General features: G+C 40.1%; 1 protein-coding gene across 1 annotated transcript in view; it reads right to left on the reverse strand.

Moving 5' to 3' along the window:
• The window catches only part of bsna (bassoon presynaptic cytomatrix protein a), a gene marked incomplete in the record, with an annotated part of 181,658 nt that overhangs the window by 104,502 nt on the left and 49,681 nt on the right, over positions 1–27,475 (reverse strand). The window contains 1 exon segment of the mRNA XM_036135108.1: positions 15,212–16,675. Within this exon segment, the coding sequence (XP_035991001.1) occupies positions 15,212–16,675 (1,464 nt within the window).

A 27,475-nucleotide genomic window follows, 5' to 3' on the forward strand; every position in this document is an offset into this window, starting at 1 on the left:
GACTGTGACTCAAGATTCCATGCAATGCCAGGACCAGACATCACTAAAACTGGAGGGTGAGAAAAATGCACACACTGCAAAAGTGTCAGGGAGTTTAAGACCTAAAGCCACAGAGCAAAATTACTGTAACTTTTTTTTTAACTTGTCTGTAGTGCTTTGAAAGCAATCGATGCCTGTATGTATTAGGAATTTTGAATTTCAATTTAAACCTTGATACATTTCTCATTTTTAACTAATATTGCATTTATGCTAATGATAAGTGCATGCATACCCAACTGTAAGACTGTTCATAGCCTCTTCATTAAACCCTGTCTTAGACTGTTCACTATTCAAATGCAGTTTCAACAAATTTTCCCTCTATTACGACCTTTTAAATTCACAATGTCCATTATGACGGTTGCAGTCTGTTAAATATAATTTACTTAACTAGAACACCCTATGATGTCCCGAAGCATCAGCAGTCAGAGACAATAAGCTGGATCTTTTCAAATGTAGAACGATTTATGTGAGATTTACAAAGTAAACACTCATTTTAGCATGAATAAATTCACTTATCATTTGAACATTTTAAAAGCAACGCATCTGACACAGTGAGACGGTGTTAAGAGATAGAAGCTCAGACAAGCAGATGGCCTCGATTTGAGAAGTAACTGCTTCAGAGAACAAGACAAGGCAGGCAGCGACACACGGAGAAAAAGTTGGTTGTCTAAATGCATAATGCATGGCTTTAAAAAGTGAGTGGGGTTTTGCTGAATAAGTTAAGAGTTCTGACAGAATAAGCAATGAGGGCATCGAGAAATTTGAAAAAAGAAAAAAAAAGGGAGGCTAAAAGTGGACAGGGCTTCCTGCCCAGGTGTGCAGCACAGGAGTCTAACAAGGAGGAGAGCAACAGGAACATTGTTGAACCTGTAGAGAGTAGGAGGCTATGCTACAGTTAAAGAAGGACACCGATCAGAAAGGGGAAGGTTTTGAACCCGCATGGGGAAATCTGAGTGATATAACATAGGAGCAGCAGGAGGAGATGTGGATGGAAAGGAGGAGGAGAGCAAGGCATGGTGAGCTGTTGTATTATTAATTTCCTTGAGATTTTATGAGGTAGAGCAGCGATGCGTCTGTCCATTAGGAGTTCTTGTTGTGCCTTCTGCTGCTCTCATCCTCTATTTTTATACTTCTCCCTAAATATGGAAACATGACTCTATCCATCCTTATTTCATTCATCTTAACTCCTCCATGCTCATTTCAAACTCAAAGTTTTATGATCCAAAAAACATTTTAGCACAGTATTTCTGTTGATATAAATTTGTAAAGGCGGTTCACCAACCCTTAAACTCAAAGACAAGTTGCAAACGCAGTTAGCAAATCCACTGTAATCGGTTTTTGGATTACCCAGACTCACAAACACCGGAAAGAGGTGCTGTCATGCCTTGCTAGTTGATGGCTTTATTCTGTCATGCAAATTCGTATTTGTATATTTGCAAATAATAATAATAAAAGGGTTGCCCTGTATTTAGCTCCATCTATCTTTCTTCAACCAGTTTCCCAGTCCATGTTGAAGGAAAGCATCCCTACAACCGGACACCGCTGCCATGTTTTCTTGTTGGGATGATTTGTTCAGCATAATGTTCAATGTTCGTTTCCTTTGCAGCGCACTTTGTTGGTACAGTAGCTAATAAAGGTCAACGTTGGTCTCATTTGAATAACACCTTTTTCAGGATGTCTGCATGTGGGCTTGACCTTTCTGATGTGTTCCTTCCTCTACGTTACTCTAGGCTTTAAGAACAGCTATTTTCATTCAATTACGCACATTTGGACTTTATTTTCCAATCCACTGACCTGCTGTGCTGGAATTTCTATTGGGACATCACAGTAAATGGGGCTGAATACAAATACACACCACGCTTTCTACATTTTTCTGTAAGAAAAAAATATTATTGTGGGTTTTTATAAGTATGTGCTACTTTTTGTTGATCTATCATATAAAAATCCCAATAAAATACACTGAAGATTGTAAAGAAGAATTGTATAGAGAAAAAGGAAAACACCAAGAGGTACATATACTTCAACAAGGCACATCAAAGTAATAATGAAAAAAAAAGAAGGTAAAGCCTGAGTCCCTTTTTCCTGAATTGTAATGTTTGAGTGGAAGTTATATGTGAAGCAGATGCTCAGGCTTTCACCAGGTCTACACCCGACTGAGCACCGAAATTACCTTTGGGAGTAAAAAAAAAATATTTTTTAATAAACTGCAATAATACTGAATTTATATATAAAAAAGTAAACTCCTGAAACCATGAAAATGAAAAAGTCACGGATGCAATCCTATGCTGGGTGATGACTCATCACCGTTGGTGTATAGAGAGCTAAGCAGCTTGTTGCTTGGCCTTTGATGACATACTAGTTAAGTGAAAGATGAGGTTATGACGTTAATAAAATCTTTAGAGTAAAGATTACAATTTTTGTTTGTTTCAAGAACAACAGAAGTTTCCTTTGGGGTTTTCTGGTGCAGACGCAGTAAAAAAGTTTGCCTGAGAGGTCCAATATAAAACCTACAGCAGACGTGCACGCACAGGATCAAATTAAACACAAGCGGCACGACGTGACAGCTGCTCCTTTCCCTCTGTACTATTTTCAGCTGCTGACCAGCGATTCTGCTGATCCGGCCGTGGAAACCGCCGTGACACGCAGAAACACACACTGTGCAGAAACGCCCACTCACCCAAACACACACATGCCAAGTGAATTACATACATTATGCTCACACATGCAACATTACAGCAGCCTTTACAAAGTCAAGTCACCCATAATTACACACACACACACACACACACACACACACACACACACTCACGCGCAGATGCTGGCTGATTGGTTGACACGAGAACCAGCGTGAGGAGGATTATTGTGACTTGGACATCAGAAGCTGATGGTGAGGCTGACAGTATGTGCTTGTTTGTTAGTCAGTATGTGTTTGTGGGGAGAAATTTGTTCTGTGAACATGCTCTCCTAAATAAGACTCGGTCATCACATTCCAGAGGCACTCATTAGCTTTCAATTGTTTGGTGTTGACTAAATGTCAAGCAGTTCATGGTGCATTATGCAGCTTCTGTCTTCTGTTAAAATGTTTTTTTTTTTGTGATTAATGCCGTTTCATCGCTCCATTACCCCATCCCTTATGGAGAATCTATTTTCTACTTATCAGTTTGCAGATTGTTGCTCTCTGATTTTGCACTTTGCACCAAAGAGCAGGTGAGATGGTGAGTGAAGATAGCGGAGGACAAGAACTCAGAAATAAACTAAGCCAATGATCTACTCTTGCAGTCAGTACTTGGATTTAAAAAAAAAAAAATATGTCAAAGGATTGCTCGTGTCCAACTCAGAAGTGGTTCCTGCATGAATAGCACCCTGCCCCCCCCCCCCACTACATTTTAATGATGTTAAATGTAACTTAACTAAATTTTTTCGTAAAACAATCAACACTGCTGATGTTTGTCTGTATCCTTCCCAAACCGATTTGCTTTGTGAATAGGAGTGCAAATCCCAGGGATGTTTTATGGACCATCCAACCCTTTTAAAACTAAAGCAACAGCTGTGTTCATGTTCTCCAAAAAAAACTTACTCATGGTCCAAATGAAGACTGGATTTAACCAGGGATGTCAGCCTGGAGGTTGGGAGGGATCAAACTTAGAGAAAGATGGAGGAGCTCACTTGTTTAGGGGAAACTTTGAGTATAGCATCCGCCCTCTGAATCAAAAAGCATCAGTAGTGGTGCGGGCATCTGATTGAGAAGCTCATGTTGCCTCATTTTCCACATTGGAGGACATTTCCTACTTGTAGGAGACACTGGAGAAAGCCCACAACTCGCTGTAGGGACAACAGTATGTCTTACTTTTTACTTTCCAAGAACAAGGTCAGGCATTTAGTTCAGGCAAATTATTTTCAACTGTCTAGATATATTTATTACATATATTGATTATTTACAATTTTACAGATGGCCAGATTTCTACTGAAACCAAACTATTTTAATTGTATTGTGTTAAGTATTGTTCAGTTTACCTAAGATTTTTGTTGAAAGCTTTTGTTTAATGTATTTTCTGTTGCCACTCATCTTACCATTGTGTTTAAAGCTATAGTTGGTAATCCTGTTCAGAAACACTTTTAGTTATACTGGTTAAATCATCCTTCCATCCTGAAAGTAGTCAATACATTATGTATTCACAAAAAGGAGGTTAAAAAAATCATTCTCTGCGGGAGCAGCAGGCCTGTAAAAACTACAACCAATCTGCCGTTCGGTCCAAAGGCCATGGATTTGTTAGAGTTTTGTTCCTGCTCTCACCCATAGACGTTATATACTCAATCACCTTATCTATTGGTTGTCCCACATGCCAATCATTCTGACGTGCTCACATAAAGCCAGTGTCCGTGCTCTTTCCTTCTGAATTTCCATTTGCTTTTTATGAGAAGAGGAGGAAGGCCTCAGTAGAAAGAAATAAGACCAGAGCGGATTTGGACGATTTTCTTCACGCGAACCCCCTGAACTGAACCACCATTGCCTTGGGCGGCGGTGGCGCAAAAGTTAGGGAGTTCGACATGTAACTGGCAGGTCCAGTGGCGCCAATGTGTGGCAGCCTCGCTTCTGTCAGTCTGTCCCAGGGCAGCTGTGGGTACAATGTAGCTCACCACCAAAGGCCTGTAGTACATGTAATATAATAAATAACTGAGCACACAGGAAAGAGAAAAGCTTGTGAATCAGTCGCAAAATGATTTCAGAGTAAGCAATGAACATGCTCCACTGATTCAGCGTTTAAACAGGAGCAAAGATAACAAGTAGTTGATTAAATACTCTTAATCACACTGGATGATGTCTAATCAGCCGCATTGGAGTGAACATCTACACTGGCCGCACCGTGTAGACTTTACATACACACGCACGTTCAGAAGATGACCTAGACCTATGCAGAAACATCGCTGAGCAGAATTATTGTTCAAAACACGCTCTCGCTGGGTATTAACCTTTACAGTCAATAATCCATTGAGGTGGACACCAATAAATGCACAATCCTTCAGTGTATCCAGGCCACCTGCTCGGATGCACTTATCCTAATAATTGTTTTGACAGCAGTGGTGACAACTGCAAAGGCCTGAATGACAGATTGACCAGAGAAATAGCCTCACTCAGAAAGATATTTTTTTTTGATCTGTTCAAGCAGATGGCGAGGTGATGGCGGACCTGCCATAAAATTAACTCAGCTTTGATAAACTCAGCTTCGGAGGATGTCTTGTGAGCTGTTATGGAAAGGTTGTCATTTTTTGCACCAAATAGCATGTAGAATTGACCAGCTTGAATGTTAAGATTTTATAAAACCAAGTCCAATTTATATATGCAACAGGAAATATCGCTCTTCTGCTTTTTTGTTGTTGACCTTTAACCTTTTCTATGTATTCTTTATTTTAGCCTGTGTAAACAAACCACAGAGTAACCCATAATTTTTTTAAGCATCCAAACAAGGTGTCATGTCACTGGCTAAAGTTTGCTGGGTACGTTACTGTCTGGGTCTTAACTTTCACAATGAAATTTAAAATGAGTTGGAGGCGATTACATTTTAAGATATTCCACACATGTGTCCTCTGCTTCATCCAATCCCTGTCATGTCTCAATATGTTGAAACATGTGTTCTTTTCTTTCTTACAGCACAGACAAAAATTAAAGTAATCTGTCCTTTGTTGAAAAATTATATATATATATATATATATATATATATATATATATATATATATATATATATATATATATATATATATATATATGTGTATGTATGTATGTATGTATGTATGTATGTATGTATGTATATATAAAATACTATACTATATGTAAGCCCTTGCGTCATGATCCATCATCAGTTCAACAATCCCTGTTCTTTATTGTGATTAGGCCATGTCTTATGACCTCGTTCCTTTGTGTTTAGTGTCTATATTATTTGTACACTATGGTTGTGCACTTTACTATAATTTAGTGTTAGGCTGGTCCTCCTTTGTGTTTAGATAAGTTCCCTTTGTGTTTTTGTGTTTTATCTATTAAGTGTGCTCTTTACACTCTCCTCCACAGTTGTTCAACATCCCCTTGACTAACTTGCCTGCATTTAATTCATTCTCCTCCCTTCCCTCAGCATATAAGCTCCCTGGTTTTGAATGTTCTTTACTGGCTCCTCAGGTTACTCCTCCTGTGCTCCATGTCCAGCTCTCCTGATTCCCTGTAAGTTATTTTTTGTCATTATTAAAGCCCTGCTCTTTGCCACAGATGATCTCTACGCTTGCGTCCTACCCTAACCATAAACATGACACCTTAAGACTTTCCACCATTTGACGGGCTATAACCACAAACTTATTTGATTGTTAATGTGTTTCATGTCAGTGTGCATATAATTGTCAAGTTGAAGAAAAATTACAAATGGTTTTCTAAATGTTTTACAAAAAGAAATCTGCAAAGTATGGTTAGCATTGAAATTTAACCCACCTGAGTCAATAATTTGAAGAACCACCTGCTGCTGTGAGTATAGTCTTTTGGAGCATGTTTCTACCAGCTTTCCACATCTGAAGCCTGCATTTTTACCTCTTCTTTTGTGAACACAATTTTTTAAAAGTCTTGCCAAAGATTCTAAATTAGATTTAGATTTGGGCTTTGACTGGAACATTCTAACAAATAAGTATGCTTTGATCTAAACCTCTGAAGCTCTGGCCTCATTTGTAAAGTGCATTTATTGTGCCATTATTGTGCTGAAAGCTAAACCTCCTCTGCAGTTGGAAGTCTTTTCCTACTTCTAGCAGGTTTCCTTCAAGGACTGCCCTGTACTTATATCCATTCATCTACCTATCAACTAAACCCAAGGTCTAAGTCCTTGCTCAATACAAGCAACCCCACTGCATGAAATTGACACTGGCATGTTTCACCATGGGGAGGTTTTTTTCAGGGTGAGGTGGAGTGTTATTTGTCTTTCACAGTTTATTTCAAGGCCTGTGTTTATCTTTAAAAGCCACCTCACATGTCAGAGATGTGGTTAAAATCTGTAACTGGGAACTCTGTAAATAATGTTGAGCTATTTTACAGAGATGACTTAGATGTCATGATTGTTTTGGGTTTTTTAGTTGCTGCTTAAACAGTATGGGTAAAGTTAAAAGGAGTGCATGAGATCATCCTTTTTTGTTGGCAGCTTTTCTTTCCCCGTTTTTGGTTCACTCTATATTTTAATCCTCTTTTCCTCTACTGTTCCACCCTGTGTTTTTTTGTATGACTGTGTGAGAGAGTGCCCATCTTCCCTCTGGACTCAAGCTTGCACGTGATTCAGCTTTAGATGTCTGGTTACTTCTTAGCCTCAGTTCTGTTTTCTTTCCATCTGTTTCCATCTCTGCTTCACTTGTCATCCCTCTTTAATGTTGCCTTTTTTATTCCTCTCCATGCTTCTGTAAATGTCTCTTTGTCTCCCTTAAGATGGTCTATCTCCCCTAATTGTCCAGCCTGTCATGTTCTTCTTCCTTCCTGAGATATCTACTGTTAGTCTTTTCTCTTTACCAAGGAAAAGCCACATTAAGAATTCTGCAATAATAATCTTTCTACATTGTCTGTCTGTTTGCTAAAAGATACAAATCAATACAAATACAAATTAAAATTTTATTAACCTTAAAGGACAGGTAAAAAAAACACCGTAGGGGAAGCAAAAACCCAGTATGTGGAATCACCATCTTTGAAACCAAAGCATAACAAATCAGGAAAAAAAAACATATTCTTGAAATTGTTTTCTAGCTGCACATGTTGTAATGATAGATTATTTTAAATCTCTTATACATGTTCTTGAGTCAACATTAATCTGTTGCCTTCATTTTGTCCCAGAGGTTAGAACTGGTTATCTGAGAATTACTCTAGAACTGAGTTCAAATCGTTCTAACGACGACACTGAAAACCATCCATCCATCTGTTTTTCAATATTCGCTTAATCCTTTCAGCGTTTGGGGGCGAAGGGTGGAGGTTGTTCGTCTCTCCACCCTTGACAAATTGCTAGTACATCACAGGGGCAATAGAGATTGTGACCCCGAATGCACTCACCTAAAGGCATCTCTAACTAAGCTCTAATGGTCTTGGACTGTGAACGAAAGCCAAAGAAACCAAAAGAAAACCCGAGCAGGCTTATGGAGAACCTACACGTTTCACACAGGAAGGCCTCAGCCAGGATATAGGTCCAAGACTTTTAGGTATGCATAAGGGAACGAGGCTTACATCTGCATCATCATGCAGCCCTGGTTGGAATAGCAGAAAGATTATTTTCTATTCACTACATTACAGAAGAACTATAAGTACAAAACAGTATAACTCAGGACTTGTCCACAATATCATGTGTTGTAATATAAAATCTATTCGACTGTGTTTGCAACTTTTACTAAAATTACAAAAAACAACAACAACATATACTTAATTGTTTCCCAGTTTGGGCAACATACCAAGTTCAGAATTAACTTTGAAATATAAGCGCTTACACATAAACCAATGAATGCATCAGAGACCAGTATGTCTGTTTAATTAAAGGAGCAATAGGCAAATTTCATTATTTTAGATAGAAAGAACTAAAAAATAGTAATGTGAAGAACTAAAGGTAATATTTCAGATAGACTATGTTCTGACGTCACACCACATCTCTCTGTGTTGTTCTCCAGTCTCTTGTTTTATAGCTGGCGTGTACGTGAGCGTGCGTGTATGTGCATGTGAACAGCTGCCACTGAGGGCTTAGCCCCTCCCTGCCCTAAAATGCCACTGTCAGAGCAGAGCAGCGTTAGAGCAACATGGCGGAGAGCACACCCAGCAGATCAAAATGTTTTCTTGCCAACAGCATTATAAATTATGAGTTACTTACTTCTTCACTAGACATGTTCCTTCAAAAGGTGGCGCTGTTTTGCTGTGCTTTTATCCTTTGCAAACATGCTCACAGGAGGCGACAGGTGAGAAGGAAGGGAGAAAGGGGGGCTGGGTTGCAGCTGGAGTGGAGGTCGAGAGCGGCTCAGCTTGTCATACATCTTGTTTTGGTCTACAGACGGTGTTCAAGCACCACCTAGTGGTGAAATATCACTTATTTCTCCTTTAAAAAGCAGCATTTGTCATTCTCTTCTGTTCAGTAATTTCCTTGTTGTGTGTTGATAACAACTGAAGGACATCAGTCCGTTTGGATTGTTGCCATGAAGCTGTAGAAAAACCTGCCTACATGGTAATTTTTGTGCAGTATATATATTTTGACAACATTTGTCTAGGGTTTTATCTTACTTATCTGTTCCTACAATTTTGTTTTAAACCTTTATAATTTGTATGCTAAATCATGAATAATTTACACTTATGTATGTTTTAATTTTTTTAAGTAATGTGTTTTTAAGACATTTGCTTTTTTCATGTGTAACACTTTTTGACTGTCTATTAAAATTGATTTATAAATAAAGTATTCCCTTATTTTTTTTTTTCATTCTGTGGCCAGCTAGGGAATCAGTAGCATTGATCAACATGTTCTTCTTTTGTATTTTGATGTGGCATTAATGTCAATGTTATAGCTGCCCACTGCTGCACCAGTCAGCATATATTAATGAATATACTCAAACCAACCAAACCATTTACAAAACCAAAAGTAGTGTAGTTACTTTGTTGTGTCTTCTCTTCAACAAATAGAATTAAAGACGTAATTCAATTTGTTTATATCACATTTAAAAGTACTGCTATTAATCCCCAAAGCAGTAAATGTTGATGTAACACAGATTATGCAGGTTTATTCAGAGTTGTTGTAGGTGCTGATAAAAGTGGGCAAGAAAGATCTCCTGTAGCAATCTGTCTTACAATGGCCCTGAAGAGGCCTCTGAATGAAGACATTCTGTTGCTGTATGACAGTCTGATGAAGAGGATGCTCAGGGTTGTTTGTAATATTCTTCATTTTTAGAAGAATCCTTTGCACAGTCATCTCCGGAGGTTCAAGATGGGTCCCCAGATCAGAGCTGGCCTTTTTTTTATCAGCTTGTTGAGCTTCTTTTAGTCTGTTGCTCTGATGCTGCTACTCCAACAACAGACTTACAGAAAATCTGCAGTATCTGCCTGCAAACCTTGAAGTACCCAAGGTCCCTCAAGAAGTAGTCTGCTCTGTCCCTTCTTGAAGACAGATTCATAATAGTTTCTCAACTCTGTTGTCTAGGTGAACACCGAGGTATTTATACTCCTCCACCTCCATAGATTTTCCCAGCATGGTAATAGTGTTGGACCTATTCCTGTTTCTAATGATATCTACAATCATCTGTTTTGATTTATTCGCTATTAAGATGAGAGGATTATTTTCACACCATGCCACAAAGCAGCCCACCAGCTGTACCCTATACTCAGCTTATTGTCCGTCTCTGATGCATCCAACTACTGTAGAGTCATCTGAGTATTTCTGCAAACGACTGGAGTTTGAGGTGTAAAGAGTGAAAAGGAATGGTGAGAGAACAGAAGCAGGTGTATGATGGCATCTTCAACTCCAACTCCATGGCAATAACTAAACTAACGGGGGGTCCTGATAGGTGCTTGTCCACTTACTCAGGTGGGCCAACAGGAGTCTCTCTAAGACCTTCATGATCTGGGATGTAAGTATAACAGGTCTATAGTCATTGAGGGCTGGAGAGGAGGATGTCAAGCTTGTTCCTCAACTGAACCAGTTGAAAAATGTGTTCAGCTAATTGGCTCTGTTCAGATTTCCATCTGTCCGATCCTCCTTCTGCTTGAAGCCTGTCTTGTTCATCCCAGGCCACACATCTCTCATATTGTCCTGCTGGAGCTTGCTCTCCAGCTTCTTCCTGTATACCACCTTTATGATGTTTATCTTCACTCTAAGTTACTTCTATATACTCCTCAATAATTCCCTGTCTCCCACCCTGAAGGCTCTTTGTTCTTTTTTAGCAGATCCTTCAGGTCTTGATGCAGGGTTTGTTATTGGGGAGGCATTTCACTGTGTTGGAGGGGATGGTGTTATCTACACAGAAGTTTATACAGTCAGTCTCTGTTAGGGTATTGATGTTCTCTCCATGGGGCTGGCAGAGTGCATCCTGGTCTTTAGCCTCAAAACAACCCTGCAGGGCTTCTTCAGCTCCCTGTGAGCTTCCTTTGCCACTCTTCTTTATATCTCTGTCTGGTCGTATGGTCAGAGAGCCTGCCAGAAAGACGCCAGAGTCAGGGATATAATCCTGCGGCCATGTCTCAGTGAAACACATAATACTGCATTCCTGATACTTTGGCTGGGTCTGGCTGAAGTGGAAGTATTATTTGAGTTTTTGAGATGTTAAGGAGTTGCTTCCAGTTGTGAAAAAAAAGAAAAGAATAAACATCTTGTTGCTGTGAATATGCATCAAAATGAATGTAAGACAGACCACTACAGGAAATCCTTCCTGCCCACTGCCATCAACATCAGTATTTTTGGATTTACTGAATTGAAAGTAATACAGCTACTCCAACGTGCGGCCACCTTGAGTGGCGCAATTTGTAGATCAAATGACTCAGGTACTAGGAGAGATACAGGAAATGCAAATTGAAAGGTGGCACTTCCTGGTCAGACATCTGATCTTCTGTATTCTAATCAATTTGTATCAAAATACTTTGTGCCATGGCCATTTTTAACATGATGATAAAAGATGTGAAAATAATTTGACGGAAAACACACTGCATTCTAGAAACAAAAATGGTGACAAAAACATAGCTGTTAACATTTTTTTACTTTTGACTTTTTATGTGAATATAATTTTACCAGAAGATTAATCTTTTGTATCTTATCCAAGGGGACAAAGCTAAATGATGAGTAATAATTATGCTGTTTTTTTTGTTTCTTATTATTTAATGAATCTCCCTGGCATTCTGTTTTGCCAAGGCCACAAACCTAGACCGACATTTACAAACCCATCCCTTTAAGTCATGTTCTGATTAGTGGAACTATGACAGACTCTCCTGGTATAAATAACATTTTGACTAATATTTGCTCTTGTGTGTACTTGCAAATGTGTATATTAGTGTCCTAAACACAGTAACAGAGGGGATATATTTAACCCATTAAGTCAGAGTCCCCCCCAAAGACAATTCCAGTGTATTACACTATGGATATTTTCAAGGACCCTTAAGGCAAAAATAAATATGATTTTATTTGTCTGCCGGGCTAACCCACTGACTCATACAAATCTGCGAGTCTTTACATTTTTCACAATTTCTCTTCTCTTTTCTATCCTCCCTGGCTTTCTTTTTAATAACTAGATAATTCTTCTCTGCCATTTGTCCTCAGTCCTTGCAACATCCTAACATACTATTCGTCTTCCTGTCTTTTATTCTCCATTGCCGTCTCTTCTCCTTTCAACTCCGAGACTGCATTTGGATCGATAAAGGGGAGGTGATGGAGTGCTGGACCTTTATACTCCTTTCATTGTTCCATGAGAAGGAGCACTTTGGAGGGAACAAAGGAAGCGTAGGTGGATAGGATGTCTATGTTTTCTGACTATGCTTCTCTTGGAACGTTCATTCTTTCTTGTCTTTTCTCATAATTCCCCGCTTAGTACCATCTTCACGTCCCATCTATCTATTTGTCTTTTTAAATTCACCCTTCATATCTGGCTCTTGTTCATGCTTTATCTTAATAACTATTTAGGCAATAAAATCATATCAACATAGTTTCTGTCTTAGCATCTTGGAAATTTGAGAGATATAAATGCCCGTTTTTCCTTTTTCTACACCTGCAGAAAAAAAGTTGGACAGGTTGGCAATCCACACAGGGTAAACACGAGACACACAGTACAGAAAATCATGGATTGATTCATGTCTCAAGGCAATTTAGAGAAGCAAATTGCACTTTCTTGGATTGTGGAAAGAAGTCAGAGAGAATGTATGCATGTAGAAGCGTCATGTACAAAGGAGAAAGAGAAAGGAAATGCAACTGCTGTAATAAATGCAGGACTGTGCAGATCGAACATTCACTGATAAAATATGCAGTGGGAAAGTTAGAACAAGATTTTCAAAAGTCTACCAGTTGCTGGGAGGCTGTTACATCTCTTTCTGCTGATAGTGTGAATGAAACTGGAAAAAAGGCTTTTGAAAGCACTCATTCCCCACAAAACTCCTACAAACATCCTCAGTCAAGGAGATTGTTGGGTGGACAGAAATGGCAGCATTTTAATTCTTAATAGTGCTGCCTGAATGAAATAAAACACACCCTGCCACCTGCCTAATGGTTCGTTCATCAGGGGAAAAAATACACCCTGACCTGTCAAGGCTTGAGCTCCACTAGAACGCTGAATGTGTGATGGGGTATCTGACAGCTAGATGTTAGCAGCAGATCCTTTTGAGTCATTGAAGTTGGCTCAATGGGTTGACCTCGATTGTCCAGCACATCCCTCAAATCCTTGATTGTACTGAGATCTGGGGAATTTGGAGGTCAACTCAACTAACCCTACACCAACGTGCTTCTCAAGCCATTCCTGAACCATTTTGCTATTGTAGCAGGAGGTACTATCCTGCTGAAATAAAAAAAAAACACAACAATCAAGGAATAACATGTCTACCCTAACTACCCTGCATCTGTACACGGTCACAAATTCTGATAGCTATTATCAGAAACAGCAATAACGTCTTGAGTAATTTGCTAAAACTGAGCTTATCTGTTAGATGGGAGCACATGGGCCAGACTTTGCTCCTCACATGTATCAGCAACCCTGTTGTCAGTTCACCACTCTTTGTTCTTGGAGCATGTTTGACAGATCCTGGCTGCCATAGACCCAACAAGATCTGCTGTTTTGGTGAGTCTGTCAAGCCTTTACAATTTAGACCTTATCAAACTCGCTCAAATCCCTCAGCTGCCCATTTTTCCTGATTGCAAACAAACCTGAGGACATTTCCAGTTGCTGCCTTATGTGTACTGGATATCTCACCCATTAACAAAGGCCCTGATGAAGAGATATTCAGTAATGGTATTACTGTTGCCAGACCAGGGTAGACATGACAAGGAACTGCATATTAATTAGTGGACTCCAAAGCAACGATTAGACAAGAACTGTTACATAGATGTGAAGAACTGCTGTTAATGGATTAAAATGATTATTGGCTCTCATTTTGTTGACATAGTCTACTTGTTTAATTAGCTTTGTAGCCATGTGTGTTTTGTTTAACCAGCAAAACCATAGTGGAAAGACTCTATTGTATTTTTCTTAGTGAAAAGCTGAATAGGTGGTGAATGGTGAGCTTGGTAAAAAAAATAAGTTAAACCTTTCTCAAAGCATTGGTTTGTGATCCTTGCCAAGAGAATTTGTCAACATTTTTGTGTCAACAAAACATTATATTAATTAAGATGATTATCAGGAAAATATGTATCTTAGTCTAATTAAAATTAAAATACTTTAACAAACAGGATCTATCCGGAGAGAAAGAAATTACTATGTCTTCTTCTTCTTCTTCTTCTTCTTCTTTTCTATTATGGCGGGTCGCAATCAACTTTAAGGTGCATACCGCCACCTACTGTACACGAGTGTGTAGCAACTGTATTCTACATCCTATGTCATGTTTTAGGTTTTTGTTTGTTTTACTTTGGCCATTTCAGGACTTTTCCTGTCAGCCTGCCATCTCTCAGCCATTATCCAATCCAAAGACAGGTGAAGAGAGTTCACTAATTAGTGCAGCAGGTGGATCTGATTGACAGCAAGGTGGAAGGAGACTGAGCTGATTGGATCGTGGCTGAGAGATGACAGGCTGACAGGAAAAGTCCTGAAATGGCCAAAGTAAAACAAACAAAAACCTAAACCCATTTATAAGTTGATGTTACTTGCTTATGCATTAAAATAGCTTACAGTTGAGACAGGCTTAAAGCAATAGTTATACTAAACAACAATCTGAAGAACTATAATAAAGATCAGGTCAATAAGCATGGCAGAGCATGACAACTGAAGAACGACGGATGAAAGGAGAACAGACCGGAAGAAAAGGAAAGATAATAGGTTAGGGTCTTGTACATAAGTCCAACCGCAGATTGAATAGCGTGTACTGAACAATATTGATTTCTCTGGGGAGAGATAACAGGGGAGTTGTGTGTTCAGATTTGGTTCAGCAACAATACGTTGTGAAGAAAATGGATGTTGACACAATTCCACACACATATCAGCGTACATGAGAAGTGGTTATGTGGGTTTCTGTTCTTACCTCTACCAGATGTGGTGTTGGGTTGAAGCCACACAGGTTGCACACTTGGCTCTGACATTGCGTACAGGTGTTGTAGTTGTGGGGGTCGGAGCTGCCGATGTTCAGCTCTGTTTTACAAAGAGGACAGTTCACCTTGGGCTTCTCGGGTTCTGGAGCACTTAAGGGCACTGACACTGGCTCCTGTTTCTGCAACACTTTCTGCTGAGGCGCAGGAGTTTGTTGTCCTTGCTGCTCTTTTTGACGCTGACTAAGTGGCTGCTGTGGTGGCATCTGTTGTTTTTGAAGTCCAGCCTGTTGCTGTTGCTTCTGGGTTGGAGCTTGAGGTCCACCAATGGTGCCTCCTGGTTGAACTGGTGCATGAGGACCACCTGCTTGACTTGGTGCCTGAGGGCCCCCCATTTGACTTGGTGGATAGGGCCCTCCCATTTGGCCTGGTCCACTAAAACCTCCCACTTGACTTGATGCCTGTGGACCCACCATTTGGCTTGGAGCATGAGGACCCCCCATGCTGAAAGGTTTGGTGCCACCGGTCCCTTGCTGTTGTAGTCTGTTATCAGAAGTTGCATTGCTGAACACCACCTTACCTCGAGCAGGGCTTGGCTGCGTTGAGGCTGTGGGTAGAGGGTCGACATTAATCAGGGTACTAGCCTGATTGAGCAGCGATGCCCCAAAGCCGAACAATTTGGTCAGGCCATCCTGGGCAGGAGCCTGACTCTGAGGTCGATGGGCTGGGGAAGATCCAGCGCTTCTGGTCTGGTCATGGTGACGTGTCATAGGCTGATGCATTGGAGAACCTCGACCCAAATCTGGCTGAGAGGGTGCTTTAGTCAACCCAGGTAGTGGTACAGCCCCTGGGTGTGGAATGCGAGGTCCAACTTGCTGGCCGGGGCCACCTGTTTGACCTGCAGCAACTCCTTGAGCTCCAAGACCTCTCTGGGAGTATGGGTCAGACCTCATGCTCTGCTGAGATGGTGTCATCTTAGACTGGGGGGCACCAAGACCTGGGTGTGTCTGAGGCTGCATTTGGGGGCCCGGCTGTGATGGAGGGTAAGGCTGAGGCTGAGACTGGAGATACTTTTGGGTCTGTGAATATGGCTGGGTCTGGGAGTATGGTTGAGACTGGGCGTGTGGCTGGGATTGGGAGTATGGCTGTGACTGAGAGTAGGGATTAGTTTGGCCATAAGGCTGGGACTGAGGTGGTTGTTGTTGCTGTTGTCGTTGTTGTTGCTGCTGTTGCTGCTGCTGTTGCTGTTGTTGTTGGGTGGACTGACTCTGTGCCAGAGGTTTGGGCTGTGCAGCAGCCACTGGCTGTGCTGGCTGTGGCGTGGGCTGCTGTGGCTGGACGATAGGCTTGGCTTGGTGAGACGGAGAGTGAATCTGCTGTTGACTCTTAGAGCGAGGCGTGGTCATATCAATGCCAAGAGCTCGCTGCATCTGACAATTTAGACACAGCCATTCCTGGACCTGCAATCACAAGACAAAAAGATACAACGTCACATTACCGTTTAAGGTATCAATTTTTACCATGGTTTTGGATCTTCTGAACGGATACACAGCACATGCATCACACTTCATTGTTTTTAAATACAGTTCAAGACGTTCATGGTCAGGTTTTTCAGCAATGGTTGTGAAAATATTAAGTAAGTTCTGTGGTTGAAGCATTAAAACCGTTGCTATGATTTATTTTTCCCTGTTAAAGTTAATTGCCTTTGATTCCCGCACCTTCAGTATTCTTGCTGACTCAGGCAGGATGTGAAAGTAACACAAGGATTGGAGTCAATCTTTCGGCATATTGAAGAGCATAGCAAAAGATTAGCAGAAATTAACTAGAAAGAGTAGCTGAAGTCAAAGAAATCAAAAGTGAGGCTAAATTCTTATTCAGTCTCTCATAGATCCCTTCATTTAAATCTGCCCTTAGGTACACATAGGTATGCACATCATGAAAAAGAAAGACATAAAAGAGACACGTAAAGAGACAGAAAAAGTCAAATTTCATGAACACACAACACCTCTCAATACAGTAAATACCAATAAAACTTCCCCCTCGTCTTGCTGTCCTCTTCTCCGTCTTTCCTTTCTTTCTTCACATCAGAACTGATACATCCTCATGTCCGGACCATGCTCCGTCTAATTCATCCTGGATTAGAAAATTCCACAGCTCCTGACTCCACAGTGGCAACCTGCTCGTGTCCCGGATCTGTCTATGCACTGCAACACAACTGCCCTGAATACTCCTATTTTAGCTCCTCCGCAAAGCTAGTAAATCTCTGCACGTTTCATGTCTGGCTCCCATCCCCTTTCGTTTCCCATAATGCACTGCGGAAATGGACTGTATTACCCCGCCTGCCATCTACTAGCCCACCCCCAAAACGAGCGCCCAGACGTGCACAAATTGTCATTCTTGGCATGGGGCTACAGAAGACAAGGTGATTACTTAGATGTGAAGGAAAATGCTTCCATCAGTCACTGTGCTATCCCAGCCTGCTTTGCTGCATGGCATTCCTGCCTTGAAAGCACCACTGATCCCATTTTCTGTTAACTCAGCGGCTACAACCATTGCTACAGCCTGACATCCCGCTTTCCTGTTTAACATATTCTCTCTGTAGCTGTCCCTCCTGCAATCCTTCCCCATCCGCCCCTTGTTTGCTCCTTTTTTATACCCCTGCTCTTTGTAGTCTTCCTCGTTTAAGCATTTTATTTTCCGCACTGTCTCAGATAAGGTTGGAAATGAAGGTCTTAATGCCCTTAATGGTTCGAAGCGGATTTGAAAGTTACATTTTGCTGTGGAGGTTCTTCCTTTGTCGCACCACCATAATTTCATCTGATGAAGATGGCGAGAAGAAGATGAAAAGAAATAGACGGTGAGAAAAATGAGAGAAAGGAGAGGGGGGTGATTTTAATGAGTCCCTTTTTTCCCTTCTGCTTTATAAACCTCATCACAAGAGACACTTGACGAAGTGAGGGAAATACTGTGTGATGGGAAGAAGGAAGGAGACAGAGAGAGCAAACAGCAGCGAGAAAGGAGTCAGCAGTTTTTTTTTTTAATCCGAGCAACTCTTCTCTTCCCAATGCATCAAGTGTAATCAACTGCAAAGTGGTGCAGAATACCCACTTTTGCTTATGTGGATAAAGCTTGTGATTTGTTACATATCTGAGTGCTTTTTCTAACAGGTGGGAAAATGTATAGGCTAAGGACCAGCAGCCTCAATAGCACTGCAATGGTTCTTTTAACTCCCTGACTCGTATGTTTTACATGTTTTCCTACTTCAGAAGTACAGATTCAAATTGATGATTTAAAGTAAATTTAAATTTATTCTATATTCTTATTTTATACTGCAAGGAAACATGAGTTTAAGACTCTAACAAATACTATCTACATGCATGAGGTTGATCAGAGTTGTTCTGGTTCAATAAATAATGTACCATATTTCAGAATAGACCAAATAGGGATGAAACACAATCAATTAAAATAGGATGTATTACATGATTTTTGGACTGTGTTACACAATTTAATTAAATGATATACTAGATTTTTACATTTTAATAAACATTTTGTTACATTATAATATCACACACTGTTCTGTGAAGTATTTGCCTCTGTAAAAACGTTCTTATACTTTTTGTCATTCAAATATATAAAACCAAACACATTTTTGCATCAGTATTAAAAGAAACTGCTTCCAAATGCTGGTTTAACATGTAGCAAAAAGCTTTACAAAACAACCTAACCATGTGAAAATATAGCCTCATCCAGGCCTGAATGATGCCTGACCTCAAGAATCAAGAAACCTTTTAAATAGATGCTGTCTGACAACATGAAGTAGGCTAAAATATCTCAAAAAGCAAAGCTTCCAGGCTTAATTTAATTAAAAAAAAGCACATGATGGAGAGTTCCAATTTGTTTGAATTCATGAAACCAATAGTTCTGCTGTCTTTTAGAAAACACTGACGGACCAAATCCAGCCATTGGTTCATGACTTTAGCAGGACAGCTGAATGTAGATAGACAATAATCTGAAGCACACCAGCGAATAACTTCTCTGAATATCTCAAAAGAAGCCTATTTGGGACCTGAAGTTAAATCCCTTTCAGATACGGTAATGTGACCTAAACTGAATTAAAATGAATTAGACCTGACTGGATTAAAGCACAAAGCACTTGATGGCAGTTGTTGCTATAGCACATTGTGCCACTTTGGGCCGTCGCGGACGAAAGATCGGGACTGAAGGAAAATCGCGGAGAAATCTTTGGTCATGGCTCTAAACCTGCGGTCTTCCGTCACACTGTGTGACGGGTCAGAGGACGGCCATGGTTAACGTCTCGCTACCCAAGATAACCTGCGATCAATATCTGACAGTGTCAGATATTTAGGATGAATAAGTCCCAGTGTGAATGCTGCTACGACTTAGGTCTGCTAATCAGAGCCATTAGCTATGAGAGGCTCCACAGGTTCCAAATGGTGCTGCCCCCCAAACAAAGAGAAAAAACAGGAATAAGTTTTGGATTTTCAGCTTCTGTCAGGGTTAACCTATCCTAGCAAGCAGACAGGTTGAGATTAATAAATATTTTGGGCCCCAACGCATTCTTTCTCCTTGTTGGATTTTTAGATTAATTTTTTATTAATTTTTTTGCGCCTGCAGCAGACTTTAATGCGCTGAAATTTGCATTATTATTTATGAAAGGTAATTGGTGTTATATTAAACAGAATCACCCAAAGAGAACTCTTTGATTTATCTTTTATTAAACTTGTTTCATTGTGGTTTTGTTTTGGACAGATTCGAGAAGAGTAGACCAGTTAATTTTGTTTGTTGCTGTAGGTGGAAGGCAGAAACTGATTAAGGTGCTTATTGTCGTACACCATAAGCGATTTAACATTAAATGGTAATTGCACAATGTGCACACATCAAACTGGATATCATACCAAAGATTATTAAATCTACGTCGCACAGTGTGTCTTGCAATTGTCTTATAAGAGTGTTAAAATTCCAGAGTGTAAGAAGGCTGAATCAGATTTAAAAGTTTTTGTTTTTCCACACAGTCCTAAGTTGGTTTGGATAGCTGCTTTCCCGTAATACATATAAATATTATTTGAAAACTCCATTTTGTATTTACTGAAGTGATTTTTTAATTTGACAAAAAAAAGAAGAAGCAAAGAAAACACCAATATTTGCTGCTAACAGATTTCTTCTTTAGGGAGCAACCACTTTTGTATCGCATTGTAACTACAAGGAGAAGTAACCTGATTTGAAATGGTTTAAGTACTTACAGGTATGAAATGTGTATTTCAGGCATGAAATGAAAGTAGGACGGGAACAATTGGTAAGTGTTTGGGAGCGATTTGGGGACACAAACTGACAAAAGGGGTGAATGGAATTGGAGCGCTTGAAATAACCAAATTATCTCAACAGCTTGTTACATTTTGCAGACACCTGTCAATAACCTGTCAAATAAAACCAGGTGTAATGAGCTGGAGGATCAGTTTCACATGATAGTCTGCAGTGAAATGGCTTCAGTCAAATAAAAGCTTAGAAGAGACTGGAAACGCATTAAATACCCCAAATAAACAGTCCAGTTTCCTTTCCTTTCCACTTGAAGGATTACTGCCACCTGGATTATGGAGGATTCACGTGGAAAGTTAAGAATCCCACTGCTAACTCTGCAGGGTTTAAAAAGTTGTTTCACTGAATTATGTAAAAATGGATTTCTTTTCTCCAGCTGACTTTGCATTTGATTGGTTATGACCTAATGATGGCTAATTTATGCATACATTTAATGGTTGAAAAGTATGTGCAGAGACTGAGACCATGTTAATATTGAAAGCAGCTGGAAGACCGCTGATTCCCAAAATGCACACAAGTGAAAGAAAAAACAATGAAACTGTGAACTAAGCATGAGTGGGAATGATATTATTGCAGTTTGTTAATCTTGAGAAAAACATACCACAGTTTCATCAAATAAAGATATTTACCTGCAAATCTTTGAACATTTCAAACATTATCTGCTTACTTTTACAGTATATTCGTCAGAAACACAACGATCATCCCTACTGCTGCTAGAATGTTGCTAAGATGGATAACAGCATTTGTTCTAGATTGCATTATCTATAATATTTATTGTCATTTTAAATTTTAAACATTGATTTAAGTGTAAATATAGGTACCCAGACTAACTTTACTAGTAGTTTTCAAATCAATATTGGTACAAATAATTAGACATTTTTGTCTGATATGTTGGTCAGGAAATCTTAAGTCTGAAGTTGGCAGCTTGTAAGAAATGCTGTACTTTAAAAGCTCAGGTTTCAATTAGAGCTACCTAACTGAGAGGAATATGATGCACTCCTTTGGTTATCGTAGCTGAAAATCTCTCCAAACAGGTAAACTTGATTTTCTTGTGAGGGAGCTGGCTAACACACAGTGCTATTCTTTCTCTCTGCTATACTCCAAAAACTTTTCCCGAGAGAAATAAGTATGACCCTCATGTTTTAATTAAATGAATAAACAACAAAATCTATCTAGAACAGCCAGTTGGAGGTTTTCCAGACAACACAGATCATCATTCAGAGTGAATACTGAGCGGTAGGGTCAGTTCAGAAAGCACTCACTCTGTATCACCTCTCTGGGGTATACTTGGACTGATCCTTCAGCGATCTCTGTTTATAGTCACATCCTGACTGACAGAGGCTCAACTACATGACGAACAGGTGCATGGCTGATCCAGTCCAGAAATAGCAGCAGGTAGCATGCTACTTTTTATTCATTCATATTTTGTTGCATTTTATATATATTCCTAAATAAACATGAAAAGAGACCAGCCAGGGGTCAGTTGTCCCTGCCCTGTGGTGGGGGTGGGGGGTTATTTTGTGACCACTTGCATGAGCTCTTGATGTGATTTTGGAGTTGATTTGGAGAAACTATTGGTGGCCCTTTTAAAAAAGCTTTTAAAGTGAACAGATGTAAAAATCTGATGACTTTTAGATTTTACTTGTTCCTACAGTTCTTTAACAGCAAGTATTGAAAAAATGTTTCCCCTGCTCTGCAATGCATTGGAATGTCTTTTTTCTTTTAATGTTATTTTTCTGGGTTTTAACAGCAATAGAGGCTTGTTTTTCTCAAAGTAGGCTGACGGGAAATGGGGTTTGAGAGAGGGGGGAAGACCTCAGGCCGAAATAAAACCTGGATTATCCACATTGATGACTTAGGACTCTGTATATTGGCTCCATCTGAATACCCTTATAGAGTAAGGACTCTGTAGCCAAAGCGGAAGTGCTTCAGCGGTCGCCATGATAGGTGCTGTCCGAATAGTGCAGTCAGTAAGGAAGGAGGTAGAAAAAGGAGCCTGTAAGCTTCTTCCCGTTTCTTCCTAGTTTTGCCTAGGAAACCCGTTATGTCTTCTACCGGCGCTAAGAACCCTTAAGCTATCCCACAATTCTTTGTGTGCACAGTCCCTCACGGAAATTGGTTGTCCCACATGCTAATCACTCTGATGCGCTTGCTTTCCTTGTTCATTTCTGCTAGCTAGCTGTGCGGGCACTTCTAGTGTTTATGTTAGCTTCAGTGTTAGCCGTTCATTGTAGCTCCGCTGCTCTCACCGCACACTTCGACCATGGCTGAGAGTCACAAGAAGCAAACCACATACAGGTTTAAAGTTTGTTACATACTCCATGAGAACAAAAAGTTTTTTTCTCGTAGTCGAGATTGGAAGAACATGAAAAAAGTTTGTTTTGGCTTTGTCTATTCATATTGCACAAGACGCTCAGCAGCAGAAGTCTGGCCTATGTCAATGAATATCGATCGGGCGGGCGGGCGGGGGACGGACGCTCAGAGAGCCGAGGACGGAGCAGGCGGAGAGCTGAAGATTGAGGAGCAGACAATGGCTCACAGTTTTGGACAGACTGTGAACACCAGGGTCATGCGGTGCTACAGGGACGGGACTGCCCTGCTAGGATAATTTATAGAGTAAACGCTGCAAGTGAGCAGAATGAGCATGTTTGACCACTTAAACAACCAGACATTTCCGTTTCTCCGACCAAAACACAGCCGTCTAAATCCTGTCCAATCACAGTACAGCAGTTGGACACCATTTGAAAAAAGTTCTGCCCTGACGTTGTGTCGTGAACAAGCAGGGAGACCCTCAAAGACAGGGCTTGGAGAAGAAAATTACGTAATTCGCTGCAGGAGCGTGACAAATTAGCTCGGTTGAGTATGTAGTGGTCTGAAGTAAACCCCTGTAGAAAGAAATAACACCAGAGTGGATTTGGGAGATTTCATAATGCGATTCCCCTGAGGAGCAGAAGAGCAGGTAAGATGGTCTTGCGAATGCACAGTTATTAAAAAAAAGGGACTTGGGGAAGCCTCCTGAAAAATCGGCGACTCTACCTTTAAGTGGTCGTTTTATCAGATGTAGGCTGACAAGAAAGGGTGGCTGAGGGGTTTAAACATGCGACAAAGGACTGCAGGCTTTAGTTGAATCTGGGTCAGCCACATCAAGGACTTAAGGCCTCTGTACATGGGCCACACGTGCTACCCCTGCACCGCCAGCGCAGCGATCATTTAATTTTTTATTTTTTTTTTGTCATACAAAATTTTTTACCTGGTATAATTTAGACAATAAACTTATAAAACATACCATAATCTTTTATTGCATTCCTACCCTCTCCCTCTCCCCACTCTATATTTTTTTTGTAAAACTTTACCTTTAGAGCCCTCTAGTGATAAAATTGAGTTAATACCATTTAACAAGTTTCCACACAAAGCACAATTAAAACCGACCAATGATAGATAGAGTGTACTTGTATAGCTCCTCTCCAGTCAAGCAGTCTAATCAAAGTACTTTGCAACACAATCTGTGTCCTCATTTACCCATCCACACATGCATTCCTACAGTATATTCAGTGAGGGCGCTCAGTTAGCCATTAACTATGCTCATAGAGGTCCAACGTAATGCAAAAGGTACATAATTGCATTCAGCATTTGGTTTTGACTGTCTTTAACTGTCTATTCATGGTAAAGCAAGGCCCCCAAAACATATTCTCCTTAGGGCCCCAAAAAAGCCACGTCTGGCCGTACTATGTAGCATTAGCATAGCTTTTAGCTTTAGCATTAGCAGCTGGGATCACCGACACAATTTAGCCCGCTCATAAGGACTCTGCGGACATATTCTCTTATGTTGACATAGAAGCAGTCTTTAGTAGTCATTAACAACAAACAAACCAAAACCCAATGAATTTCAAACCAGTTTTCTCTGCCCAGACACAACCTCTTACGTGAAGCGTTCTGATAAACAGGAGGACGCCTGACAGGGCCGCTCCTGGTCCAGCGGCTGGGGTGTGCCTTCGCTCGGACTGCCGCACCTGTCAGGTGTGCAGAGCTGCAGTTTCAACTGCAGCCTCTTTTACAGGCGGTGGGGAAAATCCACTTTCTTGTTGTAATTAGAGACGCCATCCCTCGTTGGGGAATCTATAATTGTTTCAGATTTTCTTTCTGCAGGCGCTCAGACAGCCTGATTTAGGTACAGTCCCCAGGTACACAAAGAGCATGCAGGTTCCTAGGTTTCTTTGAAGATGCAGCATTTTACTGGGCCGGAGAGATTAGGATGTTCGTGTTTACCCCTAATGCAGCGGTTTCTCCAGGCAAAGACATAGAAAGCTGCCACACAGTTGTGTAGCTGAATAACATCAAGGGGATTCAGGTGTGACTCCTTTTCAGTAGCTGTCCATTAAAAATGGGTTAATGCTGTTTATCCTGGGAGTTTTTAACCAGTCTATTTTGTTCTCTATGTATAGTGCAGTCCTTGTTTCATTTTTACTTTTAACCTTTTACTCTGACTTTAGATATAGGAAAGTTTAGCTCAATAGTTATTTGCTTGTAACCATTTACTCTTTATGCTTTTTACACATACTAGCTGGGGTGCCAAAACTTCTGTAAAACAACAACACTCTCTCATCTGACACGACATAAAACACATTGGTGTGTTTTCCAGTTCTGTTAAAAAACTTGGGAGATACATAAATAAAATAAGTGTGATAGTATCTTGTTAGGGCTCACAGCTCACGCACATTTCCAAACACAGACACATAATCTAGCCTCTCATCTCCAGCTTACTGTAGGAAGCTCAGCTCTCAAACATACAGCAGTCTTTCCTCAATCACTTCTCTGTTTGCTGTCTATCTCTGCTCATGCCTCTGAATTTAGTCTGCTGCCCGCACACAAACATTCAGGTCTGAGCTCCTCTTCTAACATTCATTAACCTGAAGGTCAGCTCCATCTGCTCAGTCAGTGTCAGAGCCGTGGCCAAAACAGATCCACACACACACATCAAAAACATTCAAGCAGGTCCGAACAGTTTAAACCAACGGGACAATGTTAAACCCAGAACCACATTTGATGAACAGATTAAGGCATTTGTGAAGACATTAAAATAACCAATAAGCTTTTTTATTTCCAGTTTTGCAGCAACCTTTAATAAAATCTTTTTTGCACTCAAGTCATAAATAATACTGTTAAAAGATCCAGTCCCTACAGGAAAACTTACACGGGTCAATCTGTAAAACCACTGCCAAATAAAACACCAAAGTATTTTTCACAGAAACGCAGGATAAGGGTTTTAAAGAAAATATACAACTGATATATAGAAACCAGCTGACCAAATGGCCTCCTCTTCTGATAGTGAAGTTGGAGGAGCTACCTGAGTGCCTGGCCTCGGCTGATTGTGACGTGATAACCGGAATGTTTTTGAAATGACTCGTTTTCCAGACACCAACAAACGTGAACTTTTTGCCAAAAAAACAGCTGGACGTTTTGATTTTTTTAACGCTTGGAGAGACTCAAATGGAAGAGCAAAAATGTGCAAATAGGGAATATTGCAAAATAGGTCACCTTTAGGCCTGTCCAAATCAAAGATAAAAACGAAATAAAACCCTTGTAAAGATTTGCTGTATTTCACAGTTTTACTGTTGCGTCCCCTAAAATGCCTGGCCCTTATTATAGTTCTGGAGTTTCTTCTTAGCACTGATTGGGATTAAATATCATATTCTACGAAGGTTTTTACCACAAGAAATACATGGAAAGTACAGTATGAGCCAACATGTTACGTGTGTCGTTGTCTTAAACATACACCAAATTAATTTGCAAAAATAAAAGGGTGAATTATTGTAAACCAACCATTTTTACCCATAAAATCAACAGAACACAGAACAGAGATCCACAGTTTGGATTCCAGTTTTCTTTGTGAATTGCAATAAGTTAGTTGGGTCCTCTCTCCTTATTTTGTCAAATTCAGTCAGATTTTTTTGAGTTATCAAACCCATTTATTTAATCTGCAGTCATTATCAAGGTTTTATCTGCCCCTCAGTCAAATACTCTAATGATATTGTTAGATGCATGTGATTACATACATGGACGGGGTATGACCTCTTCCCTGATGGTGTTTATTTGTGCTACAGAATGGAATTGCCAATGCATAATTACACGGTAGATAGAGTGTAGGTAAAGCTGCACTTAAGCATTGTTTGAAATGCTAAAATACCTTTCCAGCTCTCCCACCACATGTCCCCTATAGAATGAACGTCATAAATTCAAGAGTCGCCGTGTTCAGATATTGAGAAGCCACTCAGTGTTCAAATCTCCATGATGCTGTTCTCTCACACAGGCTGTATTATGAACTCGCTGCTCCCAATTAAAATAATTAATCACTTCTAACAAAAATTTGGGTAGAATGGTGCGGTATTATTTTTTTGCATTTATAGTTGTTAAATAGACACCTAAATTGGCTCACATTGGTATTGGAAGCTTAAGGTTTTGCAGGAACCTGAACACAGAGTTCTAAAGATGCATCTCTACCTATAGTAAACACAGCTTACTCGCAGCAGATGTGATTGATATTAACTTTGTGAAATGAACCAATACTAGCTAAAACAGTTTAGTATGATAAACAATAATCTATGAGACCTGCTGCAGTCCTGAAATCTGAATGACTAAAAACTGAACCACTTAAAATATATCAGAAGATTGCCTCAGAAATAACAAATCACCACCTTCAAGTTCAGTTTGGACCCAAATATTTGACGAGTTGTTTTAAAACTGTAAGTCTGGGGCTAACATGCTGTCTGCCTGCATGCATCAAAACCAAGTCAAGCTCCATTTCTTGTCTTGTCCACCACTGTAGGGAATTTCCTTAAATTTTCTGAGACCGAGTCATTAAGATGTTAGACATGGTAGCAAAACACTCAACATTTATTTGTGCCAAAGGCAGCTCAGGAAGAGAATCC

This window comes from Fundulus heteroclitus, chromosome 1, assembly GCF_011125445.2.
Source record: "Fundulus heteroclitus isolate FHET01 chromosome 1, MU-UCD_Fhet_4.1, whole genome shotgun sequence".
NCBI classification, from domain to species: domain Eukaryota; kingdom Metazoa; phylum Chordata; class Actinopteri; order Cyprinodontiformes; family Fundulidae; genus Fundulus; species Fundulus heteroclitus.